The following is a 17,740-nucleotide window of genomic DNA, read 5'->3' on the forward strand; positions in this document are numbered from 1 at the left end:
TACATGCCCCCAGCAGCCATCTCTCTACCTCCTTCCTCAAACTCGGCATCACGGGCCGACAGCAAAGCACAGTCGTCAGAAGTCCCAGTAAAGAAAGCAGAAGCAAGGCTCCGGCCACCGGCCCTGCCCAGCTGCTTGCAAGGCTAAAATGCATCCAGATGGTGCTTCCTGATAAGATGAATTCTGATGATTTTATGTCTACAGCGAACACACGGGGCTGAGAGAGGAAATTCTGTGACAGCTGCTCAGTCATAATCGCTTTGAATTCTTGTAAACCCAAAGATGGTTGTGCTCTTGACCGGGACACAAAGCACAAAGCAGAATTTTGTTTGAAGATGGAGAGGGAGATGCCCTGAGGCCTCCAGGTGCCTCGGTCAACAGGTTGTCTTGGAAGAACTGATAGTCCTGGAAACAGACCCCTTTAGGGGTGTCTGCCCGGCTTCTCGCCTCTTCTCTGGAACTCCCCTTTTGACCCCAAGAAAGAGCGCTTTTATGATGAATGGACATTGAGTTTTGTCAAATGCTTTTTCATGCATCTATGGAGATGACCATAAACATCTATGTGAAGTTTTTTTTACTTTATTCATCCAAGTGTGTTGCACTGATTGATTTTAAGGTGTTAAACCCACCTTGTATCCCTTGGAGACAGTCCACTTGGTCATGGTATATAATCCTCATGGTGTATAATGTTTCTGGATTCAGTCTGCTAATAATTTGTTGAGGACTTCTGCAAATGCAAATACCAGTGAGTCCAGGCATGTAGAGAAATTAGTGAGATAATCTGGATACAAGAGAAACATGGAGAGTGAGGCCCTTCTAAAGGGACTCAACTTTATTGTCCAGCAAGAATATGAACCCAGTACTGCCATATTTTAGTTTCTGAGTAGAAGCTGAAAATCCAGTTCTTCATGAGAAATGTCCTGATTTTTAATTGCTAGCAACTTATTTTAATCAAATTTTTTGAATAGGGAAACATCGAAATATCAAAAAGTATAAAATAAAAATGGAAAGCCCACATCTCACCGAAAGCAGAATGTTCACCATTTTCAAATATTTGTTTATCCTCCCAGAGAACTTTAGCGCTTTCCTTTCTTACACAGATGATAGCATATCGTGTCCTTCTTCTTCCACTTTGGTTTTGGGGATTCTCCACACCAAATCGTAAAGAACTCCTAATCCAACTTTTACATCTTCACAGGATTCCCCCACCCATGCATGTGTGGCGGTACTATAACTGAGCCAATCCCTAGTTGATGGACACTTAGATTCTGTCCCATCTCTTGCTATTTCAATGTGCCGTGAATAAATTTTTGCATTTATCATTTCTCTTGTGTGTGTATATTGGGAGGCTAGATCTCTAGGGATGGAACTGGGTATGTACATTGTCTAAGAACACATACATTTCTAACTTGGATAGGCACTGCCCGTGGACCTCCATGAGAATCGTGTCCCACCACCAATGTATAAGAATGCACCTTCAAGATTTCACTAACAGTGTCATCAAAAACATTTTACTTTTGCCAGCGTGATAAATGAAAACTGAGTATTCAATATTCTTTCATACTCGCAGATTGAGGTTCATCTTTTCATATTTTGAAAATGCCTTTTGCATAGTCTTTTCTGTGAAACAGGTATTCATATTCTTTGCTATTTTGGGGGGTTTCTTTCCTCTTATTTATTTGTAGGAGATGTTTATATATTAGGGGGATCATCCCTTTGTAGTACAAGCTGCAAGCATATTTTCCTAGTTTGTCATTTGGCTTTTGCATTTGGTTAGAATTCTGTTGTTTTGTTTTTATTTTTTATTTTTTGGTTGGATTTTCTGCTTGTTTTTGCCATGCAGAAAATTTAAACTTTTTAAATACCACAATTTTCTTCTATGGCTCCTGGATTTTTTATGATTCTCCAATGTTTCTGCCTCCTTATTCTATAAATTCACTTTACACATTGAACTCCTCCTTAATCCATTTGGAATTTTGGAACTGTTCCTGGTGTACAGAGTGAGGTATGGAACTCACTTTATTTTTTCCAGATGGTAACCGCGTTGTCTCAACATGAAAACAATTTTGAAACAGTTTAGGGCAAACCACACGGTTCTGCCAACCTGTGGGCCACCGTTCTGAAACCTCTTGCTCTGGACAGATGTGAAGTTCACCTCCATGGCGAGCGTGGGAATGATCAAAGGACCTAGCTCTTCTGAAGACTCACAATGGCCTAGGTTCCGGCACCCCTGTCCGAAAACAGCCACCAAAGAAGGAAAAAGACGAAGATCGCCCTTTCCCTGGCTGCAAAGTGACCCTTGCCGTGGGCTTGGGTTTGACCCTCCAAGGGGTTTGACCCTTGGTGGGTTTGACCCACCAGGGCTTTCGTCGACTTGCCAGGAGACATCCGACACTTGTTTTGAAGATGACGCCCGTCAGGGTACCTGGCCCCAGGCCAGCACCTCAGCTGCTCAGAGGACCGAAGTCAGCGATTCCTAGCAGGCCCTGTGCCCTGGCTCGCCCTCCCGCTCAATGTCTCCAAGCGTCCCTAAAATTTCATTGTTTGGTACTGCAACTCCAGGAAACTTGGGAAACCAATTCTAGCTCATGAGTCACCATCTCCCCATAGATGCTGTCAAGGAAACTCACCCCTCCTCACTGCCCTGGGGGTGTGGGGGTGACCCTACAAACAGTCCCCGGACAGCAGAGTCGGCTAGGTGGAGTAGGACTCCGTAGCTCTCACTCGCCATTGCCTCCTCCTTACGCTGAAAGGTAGGGCCGTTCCCAAGGCCCGGGCCCTTGGATGCCAAGAGCCCAGCAAGAAACACAGGCTAGTCGGCCCTTCCCCGGCCCAGCCCCGTCACCGTCACAGCCCCCTGCTGCCCAGCACCCATAGCCAGGCCCCGACACAGGTCATCGCTCCCTCACTGCAGCCCCAGAGGCAGGCGCCCTTATTCTCTGCCTCTTACTGGGGAGGAGGCTGGGCTCAGAGAGGGCAAGCCACGAGCCCAGAGCCACCGGCCCAGAGCTGCAGGAGGCGAGGGCTCTGAGCCCTGGGCCTGCGGGTCTCTACTTCAGGACACTTTGCGGCTGTGGCTTGATCACGTGACCCCCACCTGCCTCTCCCGGGCCCTCGGTCCAGGCTTTGGAAGGAGAAAGAAGCATGGGCGTCTCCAGCCATCAACATATGCCTGGTTTTCCAGAAACGTGTGCCCTCGCCGCTTGTCTGAAAAACGAACTTGCCATCGACTCTCCACTCTCCCTCAGCAGACCGGGGCACCGGGAAGGGTCTAAGCTTCTCTCTTCGTTAAAAACAGTCCTGCTCAATATAACGCAGCCATGACAACGAACGGTCAGCAGCCGCAGGGACGCTGCCCACAGACTCGGCGGCAGCCGCGCGAGCAGGCACAAAGCCGCCACGCTGAGCCTGCACACGCCAGTCTGCCTCCAGGGACAGAACAGAAGCCCAGACAGCAGCCCCGTGTGCGCTGTGAGATGTCAGGATGCTGTTAGCTTGGGGCGGGGGGGTCAGGGTTGGGTGGTTGGAAGGGAGCAGGAGGGGGCTTCGGACAAGGAGTGAGCGCTTCTAGACGGGGTGAGGGCCAGGCAGATGTGTTCAGTGTGCGAAGGTTCAGTGACCTCAACACTGGATTTATACTTCAGTAATGGATAATAAGGTCTCAACGTTTTAAAATAAGTTTACAAAATTATCTGTATACAGAAACACTGGCTCTACTTGAAGCGAGGGCTTCACGTAATATCTTATTTTAAAAAGTATCCTAAAATTGACAAGGCTCAACTTTTTTTTTTTTGCCTTGCTACTACTGCTCTCTTGCCTGATTCATGATGTCAGATTTCCTTGAAACTTGAATGCAGGTCTGCAGAACAGGGTGTGTGCGTGTGTGGTATGTGTGTTGAAATCTGAATGCAGGTCTGTAGTACAGGGTGTGTGTGTGTGTTCTTAGCTCTGGGAAAGATTCCAGAAACTAGAAATATCCATCACCAAAGTGAGGAACCCAACGTTTCGGGACGATAGCTCAAAACCCATCTACATAAGAAGTTAAAGCAAACACCCCTTGGGAGACCTCAGGAAATCCTAATGGTCTCGGCATTCTGCTGGGCATCTGAAGGCCAAAGCTGTGCACTCCCCTCAGGTGAGGAGCTTTAGAATAAGCAGCTTCTGAGGATCTGGCTTGACTCGGTAGCAGGAGCACCCATCAAGGAAACATTTACACCAGGTGACCTCTTGACACTTTATTGAGATGGTTCACAGGGCCAGTGGGCACTGGGGTTCAGACAAACCAGCCAAATCAGATGGACCTGAAGCCATGCACCCTGGTGACACCTCCCAAGACCCCAATAATTCCTGTGCAAAGATATCCAAGTCCCACAGCCCACCACCTGGGGTGACCAGCTATCCCCAGGGGTGACCACCTCGTCCAGACCATCAGGCGGGCCACAGCTGGTGCAGGAGGCCTTCCCAGCTCATCACCGAGGCACTGTCCACCTCCTGGGTCCCAAGCGCTTCTCCAAACCCCATGCACCCCCATGAAGCAAGGGGGAAAACTCAGAAAACGAACCCACAATAATAAAATAAAAGAAGAAAACCACATCTGCTCTGCACACAGATTTCACTTCCCAACACCCGGATGGCAGGACGGAAGCGCTCACAGACGCCTTTGGCAGCTGGGGGCTCGGGGCATCACCTCCCCCACGTCCACGGGAAAATAGTCCTCCGTTCTGTACAACACGGGCAGCTCGAACGTCGGGGCCACCGGTGCCCATCGCTTCTGGAAAGACAGAAAACCAGGTGCCCTGTCAGTCACGTGAAGCCACCTGTTCTGAGACCCAAGAACTCCAGTAGCAGGAGTTCACCCCGCAGGGAGGGTGGTCCAGGTGAGCAGAGTCCATGATTCTTCATCAAGAATCATGGTGAAGAATGAAGAATCAATGTCACAGTGCCTGCGACAGCCAAAGCTAGCCCACCTGACACCTGATGGGGACCGGCAGGGCTGGTATGTGTGCCCAGAGCTCCGTAGTGTTTGAGAGGACAGGCGGAAGAGGGTTCTGGGAGGATGGCTGAGAACGCGGCTGCACCTCAGGCCACCGAGTGCGAGGAAGCGGCATGTAGGACCCGCAGCACCGGGAGTCTAGACCGCACCTCAGGCCGCCGCTGGGGGATCTGGGGTCGGCGATAGTTCTGTGAGCGCCCATCTGTGCTCCTGAAGGCCTTGCCATATGCATGGTTTAAGAAGGGCTTACTTATGTCTCGTGTGGGTCTTTGTGGCAGGGAGATTGGGGAGGGGAGATTTTCCATCAAGCAATGGTCTCCAAGCTCTCCTAACCCTACAGGTTACATAGGCATCTCTGGGTCAAACCGGTTTCACAGAGGACCGCCCCAAACAGTGCTTCTCAAACGCGGCTGCACAGGGGACCCCCTGCCAGACTCCTGGAGGCTTATGCCCAGGCCCCGCCCCCAGAGCCTGAGGTCATCGGTCTGGGGTGTGGCCGGGCACCTGGGTATTGCAAAGCTCTCAGGTGATTCTCAGTTAGAGCCGGGGCTGATCCCGTGACCTGCTCGGAGGAGGGAAGTCCTGCAAGGCTCCCAGGTGTACCTGGCAGACAAATACGGGCATTAATGTGGGGGTCCGGGGGGCAGAGGGAGGAGGTTCTGCACGTCTCCACCTGGGGTCCCTCTGACCACCTTCTGGTCCTCCCACCCCCACCCGCAGCTCCCTCTGCTGTGTGATCTACAGGCCACCTCCGCCCCCAGGTCCTAGCTCCGCCCCCGAGCCCCAGCCCCGCCCCAGGCCATAGCTCCGCCCCCAGGCCCGCCCCCTGGGCCTCAGCCCCGCCCCTGGGCCCCAGCTCCGGCCCCCAGGTCCCAGCTCTGCCCCAGCCTTCAGCGGCCGTCACAGGTGCCAGCGAGTGGTGTGGGGCTCCAGTCCACGGTTAATAACAGCGCCACCAAAACTCAGCCCCCCATGAGCCCCACACTGCCCTGCGTGTACCCTCACCTGCCCCATGCTTGTCCCTGCAGCAACACCAGGCCCGCCCTCCCCACTGTGGCGGGGGGCGAGGGAGACAAAGCCCAGGAAGGTGCCTTACCCGCCACCCCCCGACCTGCAACTCCGAGCGCCTGTCCCCTCAACTCCTACCTTACGCGTGCTCGCACCCGGCCAAGGCCACCACTGTAAACACGACGCAGCCCCAGTCATCAGGGGCTCCCTGCTTATCCTCAGACAAGGGAGCCACTGGGAACACACCCCCAACGTGTGACGGGGAATGCAGGGCTCAGAGGTTCCCAGGGGCAGAGGACCTAGGAGGGGCTGTGTGGGGGGCGGTGGGAAGGGTGGTGGCCAGGCTGCAGACACCCCGTGTCCGTGTGGACAGTGCTGGGGGTGTGTTCTGGGCCGCAGGCACCAAGGTGGGTCCATCTGTAGTCAGGCTGGGTCAGCGTGTGGACAGGAAGTTGTAAACCAGGGCCAGATGATGTGGGCTCTTGGAGGTGGTACCAAGAACTTTATCCTAAGAGATCAGGAGAGAGACCGGGGGGGGGGGGGGGGGGGGGGGGGCAGGGAGTATGTGTAACGAGATGTGTTTTAGAAAGAGCAGAAACCAGACTGGAGGGGAAAGAGGGGACCAGAGCGGAAGCTGTTACAGGCAGGCGTCCCTTCAAAGTGAGAGTGGCCGGATTTGGGGTGAGAGAGAACAGACTCTAATGTCTGAGCCCTGAACTCCCCACTCCCCACCAGAGCTTGTCTCTGCTGCAGAAAGAAACCACCAAAGAATACCTTATCTACCTTATTTCAGATGAGGTAGAACTCACCTGGGGTCCACGGACTGCATACCTCCCTGAGTCACCACCACCCACGTCTGGAAAGCTGGGACCAGCAAGCAAGTCACCTTGGCCAAGGGTCTGCCTCACGTAAGGGAACATTTAACCAGCAAACGCCGGGTCAGCTGCTCTGGGCTCAGCCTGCATGGCGGGGTGGGGGAGGTACTTGGGCAGCATCTTCCTAGGCTGCCCCCCACCCCTGCGACTGGACTCGAGTCCTCCCATAGCACCACGACCAAAACACAGCTGGGAAAGGAGCCCCAAGATTGTCTCACAGCCTCAAGGACGCCGTCCGTGGATAAGCCATCGTTTTAGATAATCCTCACCCTCTTTCTCCTGAGATCTGACCACTGTGGTGTCTAGAAAACGCAACAGGCAAGTAATGACAGTTAAAAGACCAGCTCCCTTGTCCTGACACATGGCATGGGGGCTAAAGTGCACCTTCCTCTCCTGATCTCGGGACCCAGGGCAAGGGGCCAGGCCAGAGCTGGTATCCCTGTCCTGGGGATGCCGGGCCTCTTGACCCCGTTCTTTTCGTACTTTTAAGAATATTTATTTATTTATCGTATGTATCTGGATGTGCTGGTCTTAGTTGCGGCATGCGAGATCTAGCTGCGGCATGTGGGATCTAGTTCCCTGACCAGGGATCAAACCCCAGCCCCCTTGCACTGAGAGCTTGGAATCTTAGGCAGTGGACCCCCAGGGAAGTCCCTCCATATTCCTTCTGAAATGGTTCTCCCAACAGGGACGGGGCTTCTGCCTCCTCTCTCAAGGAGACAGGCTCCTGGAAGAAGGAGAAAATCCATATAACGATGAAGGAACCAAGGAGAAGGAGTCCTGAGAGACTGCGAGCAGCTTTAAATAAAATCGTATCTTTGGTTCCAGCAAGGTCTGGTGCAAAGAGTGGCGGCACCTTTGCTGGTGACGGAGCGGAAGCATCCTTCCTACATTCAGGGGGGCGGGCGCCCGGAGAGGTGAGCCTTCTGCTGACCATGGGTTACTAGAGAATGGCCACGTGTGCGCTCGCAAGAGGAAGTCCCTTCACCCGGACCCCACAGGGGCTCATGAGGACGAGACATCCCGGACGAGCTTGCTCCCCTTTTCCATGGGGGGCCCCCAGCCTGGGAGATGGCGAGAGACACCCTGGAGGCCAGTTCGCCCCTCCACACTGGCCCTGGGCCCAGCCCCTGACAAGTTCTTGGGGCACGTAGGAAATTTGTGGGAAAGTGACTCACAGCTCATCGGAGCTCTGGGCCTGCAGTCAGCCCGGCGGCAGGGGGACCCGAGCTGAGCCGGGGGCTCAGAACGTGGCCGCTTCCAGCCCTCGATGCTGCTCTTGGAGGACGGGTGGGCACGGGATGCTAGCTCAGCCTGTCCAGCCTCCACGTCCCGCATGGGTATCAGTGCCTTGATGGTCTTGAGGGGTCCCTGGTGTCAGCTCCCCATCCCCGCTGCCCTCCCCAGCCCCCCAGCTGAAGGAGGGGTGAGAGGAGGCCTGACCCACCCGGGCCGTGACTGGTCCAGGGGTGAGCAGATGACCCAGGATCGTCCAGTTGAGAAACAGGCTTCTCTGGCTACTGGGAGAGGCATGTTTTCTGCCCCCGTCGGCCCTTCCTAGGTTCCTGTGAGGACGGGCCATGAGCCTGGAGGTCACTTCTGCCCCCATGCTGGCAGTCGATTCGGCCCAAGAAAGAAGCCAACACAGGGGAGCAGGGGAGCAGAGCTGGGAGGTGAAGCAGCACAGAATCCTGACAGGATCACTGGAGCACCTGAATCACATTTTGCCCAAGGTTAGTGTTAACTCGGCAGTGTTGGGCTCCCCCGGTGGCAGAGACAGTGAAGAATCCGCCTGCAATGCAGGAGACCGGGGTTCGATCCCTGGGTCGGGAAGATCCCCTGGAGAAGGGCGTGGCAACCCACTCCAGTATTCTCACCTGGAGAATCCCATGGACAGAGGAGCCTGGCGGGCTACAGTCCACGGGGTCGCCAAGAGTCGGACACAACCGAGCGACCAACAAACACTTAGTGTTACCTTGGGGCTTTTTCTGTTCCTGAGACCACGGGATTCTCTTCTTTTCTTAAACCAGGTTGACCTGAACAGTTGCCACTTGCAACGAAGCATCCTGCCTAAAGCAAACAATAAATCTGCAGGAGTGCAGGGAAGCGCCTGGAAACCAGCAGGGAAAGGGCAGGTGAAGGCTGGTGCGCGAAGCTGCAAACAGCCGGGCACCCCCGATGCTGTCCGGCTGAGCAGGACCACACCCTGGAGGCCCGGCCCCAGTCCCAGCCAAGGAAACCCAGCTCTCACGCCCATGCTTTCTTGGATTCTCAGGACGACCTGCAACAGGAGGGGCAGTCCCCAACTCAGAGGTCACATGAGCCAGGGAACCACGGAGCTGGGGTCCACTCAGGCCTCTCCGGCTCCAGGTCAGCCCTGCCCACTGCCCCACAAGGCTCCGGCCTCAAACCCAAATCCTGGAGAATCTCGGAGGGGACTTCTGAGAGCATCCCTGCCCATCCCTGGCCTGCAGCTGATGCTAAGATGCTTCTCCAGGGGCAGCCAGGTTCGCAAGGAGGCTTCATCCCTGCCCCCAGCCTGTGGGCGGGAAGGTTCCAGCAGGGGGGAACCGGATGGGAGGAAACCTGAGACCACAGGTCCAGGGCTCTGCCACCCTCCCCCCAGCCCCCAGCTGGAGGAGGGCCTCTGGAGCCGGGGCGCTGGGCCTGGCAAGCCCTCCTGGGTCTGCCCAGCCTCCCACGTCTTCCTCACTTCCACCCGGGACCCCCGCGTTCCCAAACCCGCAGCCCACACACCAGACACACACCAGTGTGTGTGTGTGTGTGTGTGTGTGTGTGTGCGCGCGCGCGCACGCACGCACTTGGTTGGCTACATGATTTTTAAAAACTGGAATTCATTTCAAACATGTTGAAAAAAATCAGATTTCTCAGAAAAACCAGCCTGCCAGCTAGCTTCTCTTGGAAAATCAGATGATCTGGAAGCTCCCGGTGGCTGGGTTGAGGCGCCCCTTGCGGGTGGCCCCAGGCCCCTGGCGGCCGCGTCGCCTTCCCAGAACCCACTGCTTCTGGTGGTGGATGCTTCGGGGCTGGCCCCCCTTGGCGGGTTGCACCCCTGACAAGTTCCTCTTCTGACAAACCCCCACTCGGTCACTGCAGCATGTGGCAAAGGAAAGCCTCAGGCCAGCCTGGGGTCGGGGCCTCTCCTGTGAAGCCCCCTACCACCCCAAGTCAGAGCACCATCTGCTGAAGCTGGGCCCACCTGCCTCAGGGCTTCATCTGCCCAGTCCCGCTCCCAGAAATCCCCCACGGCCCCCCGTGAGTCCCAGCCCCCTTCTGTCTCCCTCCTGGAAGCCCCAGCTACACATTCCCGAGCCTGGACTGCTTTCTCTGCAGGCCAGGCTCAGCACATTTGTTTTGCAAAGAGCCAGACAGTAACTGTTCACAAGCCCCATGGTCTGGGTCACAGCTACTCAGCTCTGCCCTTCCAGCACCAAAGTAGCCATGGGCGATGGTAAAGTAATGGTGTGGCTGTGTGCCAATAAAACTTTATTTACAAAGATGGAGGCAGGCCCCACGGACTCCCCTGGTGGTCCAGTGGGTAAGACTCCACGCGCCCAGTGCTGGGGGCCCCAGGTTCAGTCCCTAGTCAGGGAGTTAGATCCCACATCCTAAAGCCAAGAAATTCACATGCCACAACTGAGATCCAGCGCAGCCAAAAAAAAAAAAGATGGGGGCAGGCCAGATTTGGTATTTTTAGTTTGCCCCTAAATTAAATCTGCCTTCCTAAGTAGAAGAGGCATAACAAAGCCACCCCTGTATCTCCCATGCAAGTGGGCACCAAGCAAGAGGCCTCCAGACAGAGGCTGCAGGGTCAGGGCGGGGCCCACTCACCCCAGGCCAGAGTGATGCCTGGCCGGCTGCTCTTGAGACGCCACTGCAACTCCATCCGGTCCCAACTCACTAAGCATCCTCCACTTCAAAAGAAACACCGCACCTCCATCCCACACGTGGGCCGGGTTCTGAGGCTCCAAGGTGTGGTCAACCTCTGGGAGGCAGAGGTGTCAGGCTGACCGTGGATGCAAGCACAGGAAGCCAGACTCACCCTCGCCCGCCAAGTGACCAGGCACCTCCAGCGCAGGGGACTTGGAAGAGGCCCAACCTACTGGGTAAGCAACAACCTCGCCTCCTGTGACCCTGTTCAGTATGCTCATCTCTAACCCTCACAGCACTGCTTCAAGGCTGAGCTTTCCCATCCTTTAGAGCCTCACTTTCCTCTCGTCAGATGAGGATAATGCCATTGACTTCATGGGGTCCTGCCTGGAGCACAGCAGTGATTCTAGAGGTGGTGCGGCCACCTTGGCACTGTGAGGACAAAAGCCACAGGCTTGAGGATGACAGCCAACTGGCCATTCAGGACTTCCTGTCACACAAGGAGAAGCACAAACCCTACTTGGTTAAACCACGTCAGTCAGGTCTCTGTTGCGCAGCCTGACGGATGTATGCTATTCCGCTCACCATCACTCCAGCGAGTAGCGAGCTGCCCACGGTCATGCAGCTACAAATGGGTGGAGCCGGGACTCAACCCAGGTCATTCGTATGATGAATGGAATGAGAACCAAAACACTGAAGACTTCTGGATCTCAAAATTGTCCCAAAAGGTAAAATGGAATTCCAAATAACTGAGGTATGCATTGCCCCCTGCAGAGGCTCCACTCCCCTTGCGTGGGGGCTGCACGTGGTGACTTGCTTCTTCGGCAGAACAGAGCAGGGGAGAGAGCGGGGTGGAAACAACCACCCAGGAGAGACACCTGGCAAACACTGCCTCGGCCAGATGGTCAAGGGCAACATCATCCGTGCTACGTCACGTTGAGAGCAGGGGCCCTGGATCTGACGTGACGAGAAGGGCACTTCACCTCTGTGGTCTCCTCCCCCAAAACCCACAACCCCAACCTAACCAGGAGAAAAACATCAGATCAGCCCTAATTGAGGGACGGTGTACAAAATACCTAACCAATAATCCTCAAAACTGTCAAGGTCATCAAAAACAAGCAGAGCCTGAGAAGCTGTCATAAACCAGAGGTGGCTAAGGAGACCCACGACTATCTATGATACTGAACAGAAAAGGGCACTGGGGAAAGCTAGCGAAATCTGAATAAAACTTGGGAGGTTAGTTAGATAGCAGTGTATCAAGGAGGGTCCTTTAGCTGTGACAATGCACCCCAGTCAAGCAGGATGCTAACAATAAGGGAAGCTGGGTGAGGGGTACATGAGAACTCTGTATCATCACAGCAACTTGTCTCTAATTCTATCATACAAAATTGTACTGGGTGGAGGCAGGGCGAAACAGGCAGATAGCAGAAACATCCTGGTCCATCAGGACAGACCAAGCCCCCAGGCTTTCTCATCTCAACCACAGTGATGAGTAATGAGCTCTTCCTGAGTGCCCAGCTCACAGCGGAACCTACAGGCCCACAGCCCGTTCACGTCCAGCTGCTGAGACAGACGGGTGTTCCTACTCCCATTTTCCAGAAGAGGAAACAAAGGCTCACAGACACACCTGCCCAGGATCGCCCCACCGGGAACTGGTAGAGAGCGGAATTCAAACCCAGGCCCGCCCTGGCCTAGCACAGCCAGGACCCAGGGGCCCTGGGGCTGACTGGGGCAGGGAACTGTGCTCTCGCCCAGGACTTGAGACATCCCTCCAGGATCTGCTTTCCAACCTTGGACCCTCAGGTGCCCCCCTCTAGCCTATTCAGAAACAGCAAATCATGGCCTTTGGGTAGCATCCGGCCCACACACTTGACAGAATCAGTTCAGTTCAGTTCAGTCGCTCACTTGTGTCCAACTCTTTGCAAGCCCATGGACCGCAGCACGCCAGGCCTCCCAGTCCATCATCAACTCTCAGAGTTTACTTAAATTCATATCCATTGAGTTGGTGATACCATCCAACCATCTCATTCTCTGTCATGCCCTTCTCCTCTTGCTCTCAATCTTTCCCAGCATTAGGGTCTTTTCCAATGAGTCAGCTCTTCACATCATCAGGTGGCCAAAGTACTGGAGTTTCAGCTTCAGCATCAGTCCTTCCAATGAACATTCAGGACTGATTTCCTTTAGGATGGACTGGTTGGATCTCCTTGCAGTCCAAGGGACTCTCAAGAGTCTTCCCCAACACCACAGTTCAAAAGCATCAATTCCTCGGTGCTCAGCTTTCTTCACAGTCCAACTCTCACATCCATACATGACCACTGGAAAAACCATAGCCTTGACTAGACGGACCTTTGTTGACAAAGTAATGTCTCTGCTTTTGAATATGCTGTCTAGGTTGGTCATAACTTTTCTTCCAAGGAGTAAGCAAGCGTCTTTTAATTTCATGGCTGCAGTCACCATCTGCAGTGATTTTGGAGCCCCCCAAAATAAAGTCTGCCACTTCACAGGATGGGCTGGTGCAAACTGTAAAATGCGTTACCTGCCACCGTGGAGGCACCAGGATGGTTCAAGTAAACACCGCACCCCTGTTTCTCCTGAACAATGCAGCCACCTGGCCGCGCTGGGCCCGTTTCCTGCGGGCTGTGGCGACTTGGACCCCCTAGATGGGGCATGTGCCATCTGGTCTGCCACGGGCCTGCCTCACTCGCCCTCAGGACTTGCCAAGCCCGTGGGCATCCGGGCCAGCAGTGGCTCCAGGTTCACATCACCATGGGGCCATGGATGCTTCCAGTCCTGCAGCCTGGTCCCCTGGGGGCAGGGGGAACGGCCAGCCTGGGCCGCTGCTGGGACCAGTGGCTGCGCCCTCAACCCGGGGGCCCCCCAGGGCACGCCAGCACCCGGAGTCAGGTGCGGCCCCGGGGCTGTTCTGTGGGGAAGACCGCCGGCTGGGAAAAGGCAGGGAAGGGCATGTGCCCAGGGTCACACAGCTGCTAAACGGCAGAGCAGAGCGCCAAACGGGCTCTCCTGAGCTCCTGGCAGCGGCCTCTACCTCCGCCAGCCCGCAGGCCCTTCACCCCCGGGCCCAGCCTCCCTTCTCAGCCCCATCAAGGCCTCCTCAGGTCCCGCCCACCTGCCCTGCCGGCCACGCCTGTGAATGCTGCAGGGCCCCCAGCCTTCCAGAACACTCTGACAGCTGTGAGCAGAGCCCCTCCCATCCCTCTCGAGCAGCCCCTGCGTGTCCAATCCTGCCCACAGGGTGGGCTGGCCAGCCCCACGGTGGCCGCACGGACCAGCACCCCTGCCCCCCAGTCCCCGGCTCCGCCAGCCCCGCCAGCCCGTTCAGCAGGGCAGTGGCAGAGGCTGCTGCGGCCACAGTGACGGGGACAGGCCTGGGGGCCCCCAGCTGGGACAGCTCCAGTGCAAGGGGCACCCCAGAAGCAGGGACGAGCTGGTGCAGGCTTGTGAGAGGCCACGCTGGCCCTGGCGACTTCCAGAGCCCTGTGGATCCCGCTTTTAGCTGGAGGAAAAGTGTTAACATGGAAACCAGCAGAGGAGGAGCCCCAGAAAGTTCTGCCAAGACAGTGGCGACCAACTGCAAACTCACACGGGGTCTGGGAGGCAAGACAGGACAGCGGGTAGATGGAGTCACAGCACGGCCCCTCCAGAGCTGGGTCTCTGGGGGCTCCCTGACCCCTCCAGCCGTGGCCCCTCCGCCCTCCCTGGCCATCTCCTGGAGGAGGCGGGTGTCTGACCTGGGCTTTGCTTCTCATCAGATGGCCACTGAGGCTAACCGTCTAACTACTGTGCACTTACATGTATATATGTTAACTGGGCACCTGCTACATTTCAGAGACTTAAATCTGCAGATCACAAAGGCCCTTCCCAGATGAGGAAACAGGCTTTCGGGAATCCCTGGCAGTCCAGGGGTTAGGACCTGGCGCTTTCACTGCGTAAGGCGCACGTTCAGTCCGTGGTGACGGAGCTAGGATCCCACATGCTGTTTGTACAGCCAAACAAATAAAAGCACACAGTAAAAGCAACGCATGGCTCTGGAGGGGAGCCTGGAACAGAAACCGGATGAGAAGGGAAAATCTGGTAAAATTCAAAGTTCCGTGAATAACACTGGGCCAGTGTGGGAGGTCTTGGTTTTGACAACTCTCCCAGTGGTTGTCAACCCACCTGTCATGTGAGGTGACGGGAGATGGGGAGACGGAACAAGGGGAGCCCGGAAGCTCTCAGGAGTACCGTCTTTATAAAAGGTTTTCTGCACATCTGAAATTACCCAAAATAAAATGGTCATTTAAAAATAAACACACGTGAGGAGCACAACACAGGTGAAGAGCTATCAAACAGTCACACTAATGTCCTAGTGATGAGGCGAGGAAGCCGGCAGCCAGACCTTCCTTTATCTCAGCCACTGCTCAGGACAGTCCTGGACAGGGGCTAGGCCTGGGTGTCCACCCCATTTTACTGAGATGCTGCAAGCTTAAGCTCCATGCAAAGCACGACACTTGCAAGTGATGGGCAGGCCCGGCCAAATGGCTTGATCTGATGCTCTGCTATCACTGTCTTGAAATTCTCAGTAAGCTGAATATTTTAGAAAACTTTTACTCGCTTATTTCTGGCTGTGCTGGGTGCTCCGTGCTGTGCTCGGCCTTCTCACTGCGGTGGCTCCTCTTGTTGGGGAGCTCGGGCTCCAGGGCACGTGGACTTCCGTCGTTGCATCACTTGGGCTCACAGCTGTGGCTCCTGGGTGCTCTGTGGCGTGTGGACCCCTCCTCCCAGACCAGGGGCCAAGCCCATGTCTCTGGCATTGGTAGGCGGACTCTACCACTGAGCCGCCAAGGGGAAGCCCCTCTCAGTGAAGTCTTCACAAAGGGGCCCCAGGTTTTCATCTTGCATGGCCCCCGCCAATTCTGCAGCAGGCTGCGGTGACAGAGCCGGATTACAAACTGGGATCTGCGTTCTCCATCCTTAGGACAGTCACACGTGGTCAGCTCCGTGCCCAGCGTGGGCCCAGAGCTCCTGGATGAGGAAACCTCATGGGGCCAAGGGCGGCTTGTGGCAGCAACGGTAGAGTTTGGGGAGGACCTCAGTGGATGGATTTGGCTGCAGCTGGGGCTATCCCAGAACAGATCAGGTAAAAGAAGATGCTTTTCCAGGCCAGGGCACCAAACCAGCTGCCCACGGCCAGTGGCCTCCCTGTCCCACTGGGGTTCTCCACGTCCACGTCCATGAACCCAAACCAACAGCTGGCCAGGGCCCAGCAGCTGGTCACAGTCTCATCAGAGCCATCCTTGTTTCACTCTGATGCCGATTTTCAACAGAATCTTCGAGGCTTCATTGGCTGACCTCAAAGGTGGTTGACTCCATGAAAGGATGTTGGAAACAGCACCAGTTAGCTCTGGGAAGCAGAGAGCAAACACACATACACGTGACCGTTTTGTTGGCATCCCGCACGTGGGCAGCTGTTCTCCGTTAAACAAGCCGTCAGGGCGAAAACGGAGGCAGCCACCAGGACCGGCAGGCACCGAGCAGCTGCCCACGGGCCCGCCTTGCACCCCTGCTCTTTGCCCAGGACTGCAGGAACCTGCTGCAGGGCCGCCCCAGGCCGGCACTGGGCTCCCGCCCCCCGACCCCAGGCAGGTGGGTGGCCTGGGAGCCTCTGATGGTCACTGTCACCATCCCGTCCCCGTGGCCCCAGAGGCGCAGACACGGGTCTCATGAGGCGCTTTCACAGAACTCAGCTCGCACACTGTCCTGGTCGGATTAGGACATTTTATCCATTGGGCCCCCTGAGAGTGAAAAAGGACGTTTTCCAAAGTCTGCGACATAACATTTGAGAGCAAGAGAAAGGAAAAGAGGGAGAGAAAGAGCTTGGTGGAAACGGAGAGGAAGATAATTAGAGATGGGGGCTTCCCTGGTGGTTCAGACGGTAAAGAATCCGCCTGCAATGTGGGAGGCCTGGGATCGTTCCCTGGGTTGGGAAGATCCCCTGGAGGAGGGCATGGCAACCCATTCCAGTGTTCTTGCCAGGAAAATCCCATAGACAGAGGAGCCTGGCGGGCTACAGTCCATGTGGTTGAAAAGAGTCGGACACGACTGAGCGACTAAGCACAGCACACAGCCCAGAGACGGAGACTCGGACAAAGGGAGGTAGAGACAGAAACAAGAAACAAAGGAGAGAAAAATATGAAAGAGCCAAAACAAGAGAGAGAGAAGATGCAGAGACGAGAAACAGGAGAGTTCAGAAAGAAGAAATAGATGGGAAGGAGGAGGGAGAAGATGGGGGGGTTGGTGAGAAAATGAGAGGGAGGAGGAGAGGGAAGCGCGGAGAAGCCCCGACAGGAAACGGGGGGGCTGTCGGGGGCGGGGGGCTCGGGCGAGGACCAGAGAGCAGACGTGATGGGAGCTGGGGAGTCGGTCCTGGGATACGGGGCCTCCCCAATCCCAAACCTAGGTGGTGTGCCCGGCAGGGACACAAGAAACTCCCAAGTCACCCCACCCTAAACCCCATCCCTTTGTCCAAGAAATAATAGTATTCTGAAAGGACAAAGGCCAGTGCAGAAGACAGGGCGGTCTGGGTGCAGCAGACTCCATCTGGCCTGAGGGACAGCACCAGGCTCTTCTCTCATCTGACTCAGGACCCGGGAGAAACCTCTGGGCTCCCCCTTCCACCCAGGGGCGGTGCCCTGTCCCTGGCTGCAAAGCCAGAAAGAGGAAGAGAGATTCCGGGCTGTCCCCTGCCCCCCACAGCCAGCCCAGGCCTCCAGCCCCGCATCAGGGGCGTCTTCCTTCTCCTCTCCTCCGTGACTGCATCCACTGCGCCCAGGAGCGCCTGGTGCACGGCAGATGCTTAATCAGCAAGTGCTCGCTCTGCCTCCAGGCTAAGCCCTCAGGCTCCTGTTAGACCCCTCCAGCCCTGAGCCCCACCATTGCATCTCCAACCCTGGTTCCGCCTGCCAGTGCACCCAGA

At 55.7% G+C, this 17,740-nt stretch overlaps 1 protein-coding gene across 1 annotated transcript in view; it reads right to left on the reverse strand.

Annotated features, from left to right (window-relative positions):
* Positions 1 to 4,220: 4,220 nt before the first annotated feature.
* BCAS4 (breast carcinoma amplified sequence 4) overlaps positions 4,221 to 17,740 on the reverse strand; it is a 56,890-nt gene continuing 43,370 nt past the window's right edge. The window contains exon 5 of the mRNA XM_027558203.1: positions 4,221 to 4,771. Coding sequence (XP_027414004.1) covers positions 4,649 to 4,771 — 123 coding nt within the window. The 3' untranslated portion in view covers positions 4,221 to 4,648. The remainder of the gene's footprint in view (positions 4,772 to 17,740) is intronic.

This window comes from Bos indicus x Bos taurus, chromosome 13 (assembly GCF_003369695.1).
Source record: "Bos indicus x Bos taurus breed Angus x Brahman F1 hybrid chromosome 13, Bos_hybrid_MaternalHap_v2.0, whole genome shotgun sequence".
Lineage (NCBI taxonomy): Eukaryota > Metazoa > Chordata > Mammalia > Artiodactyla > Bovidae > Bos > Bos indicus x Bos taurus.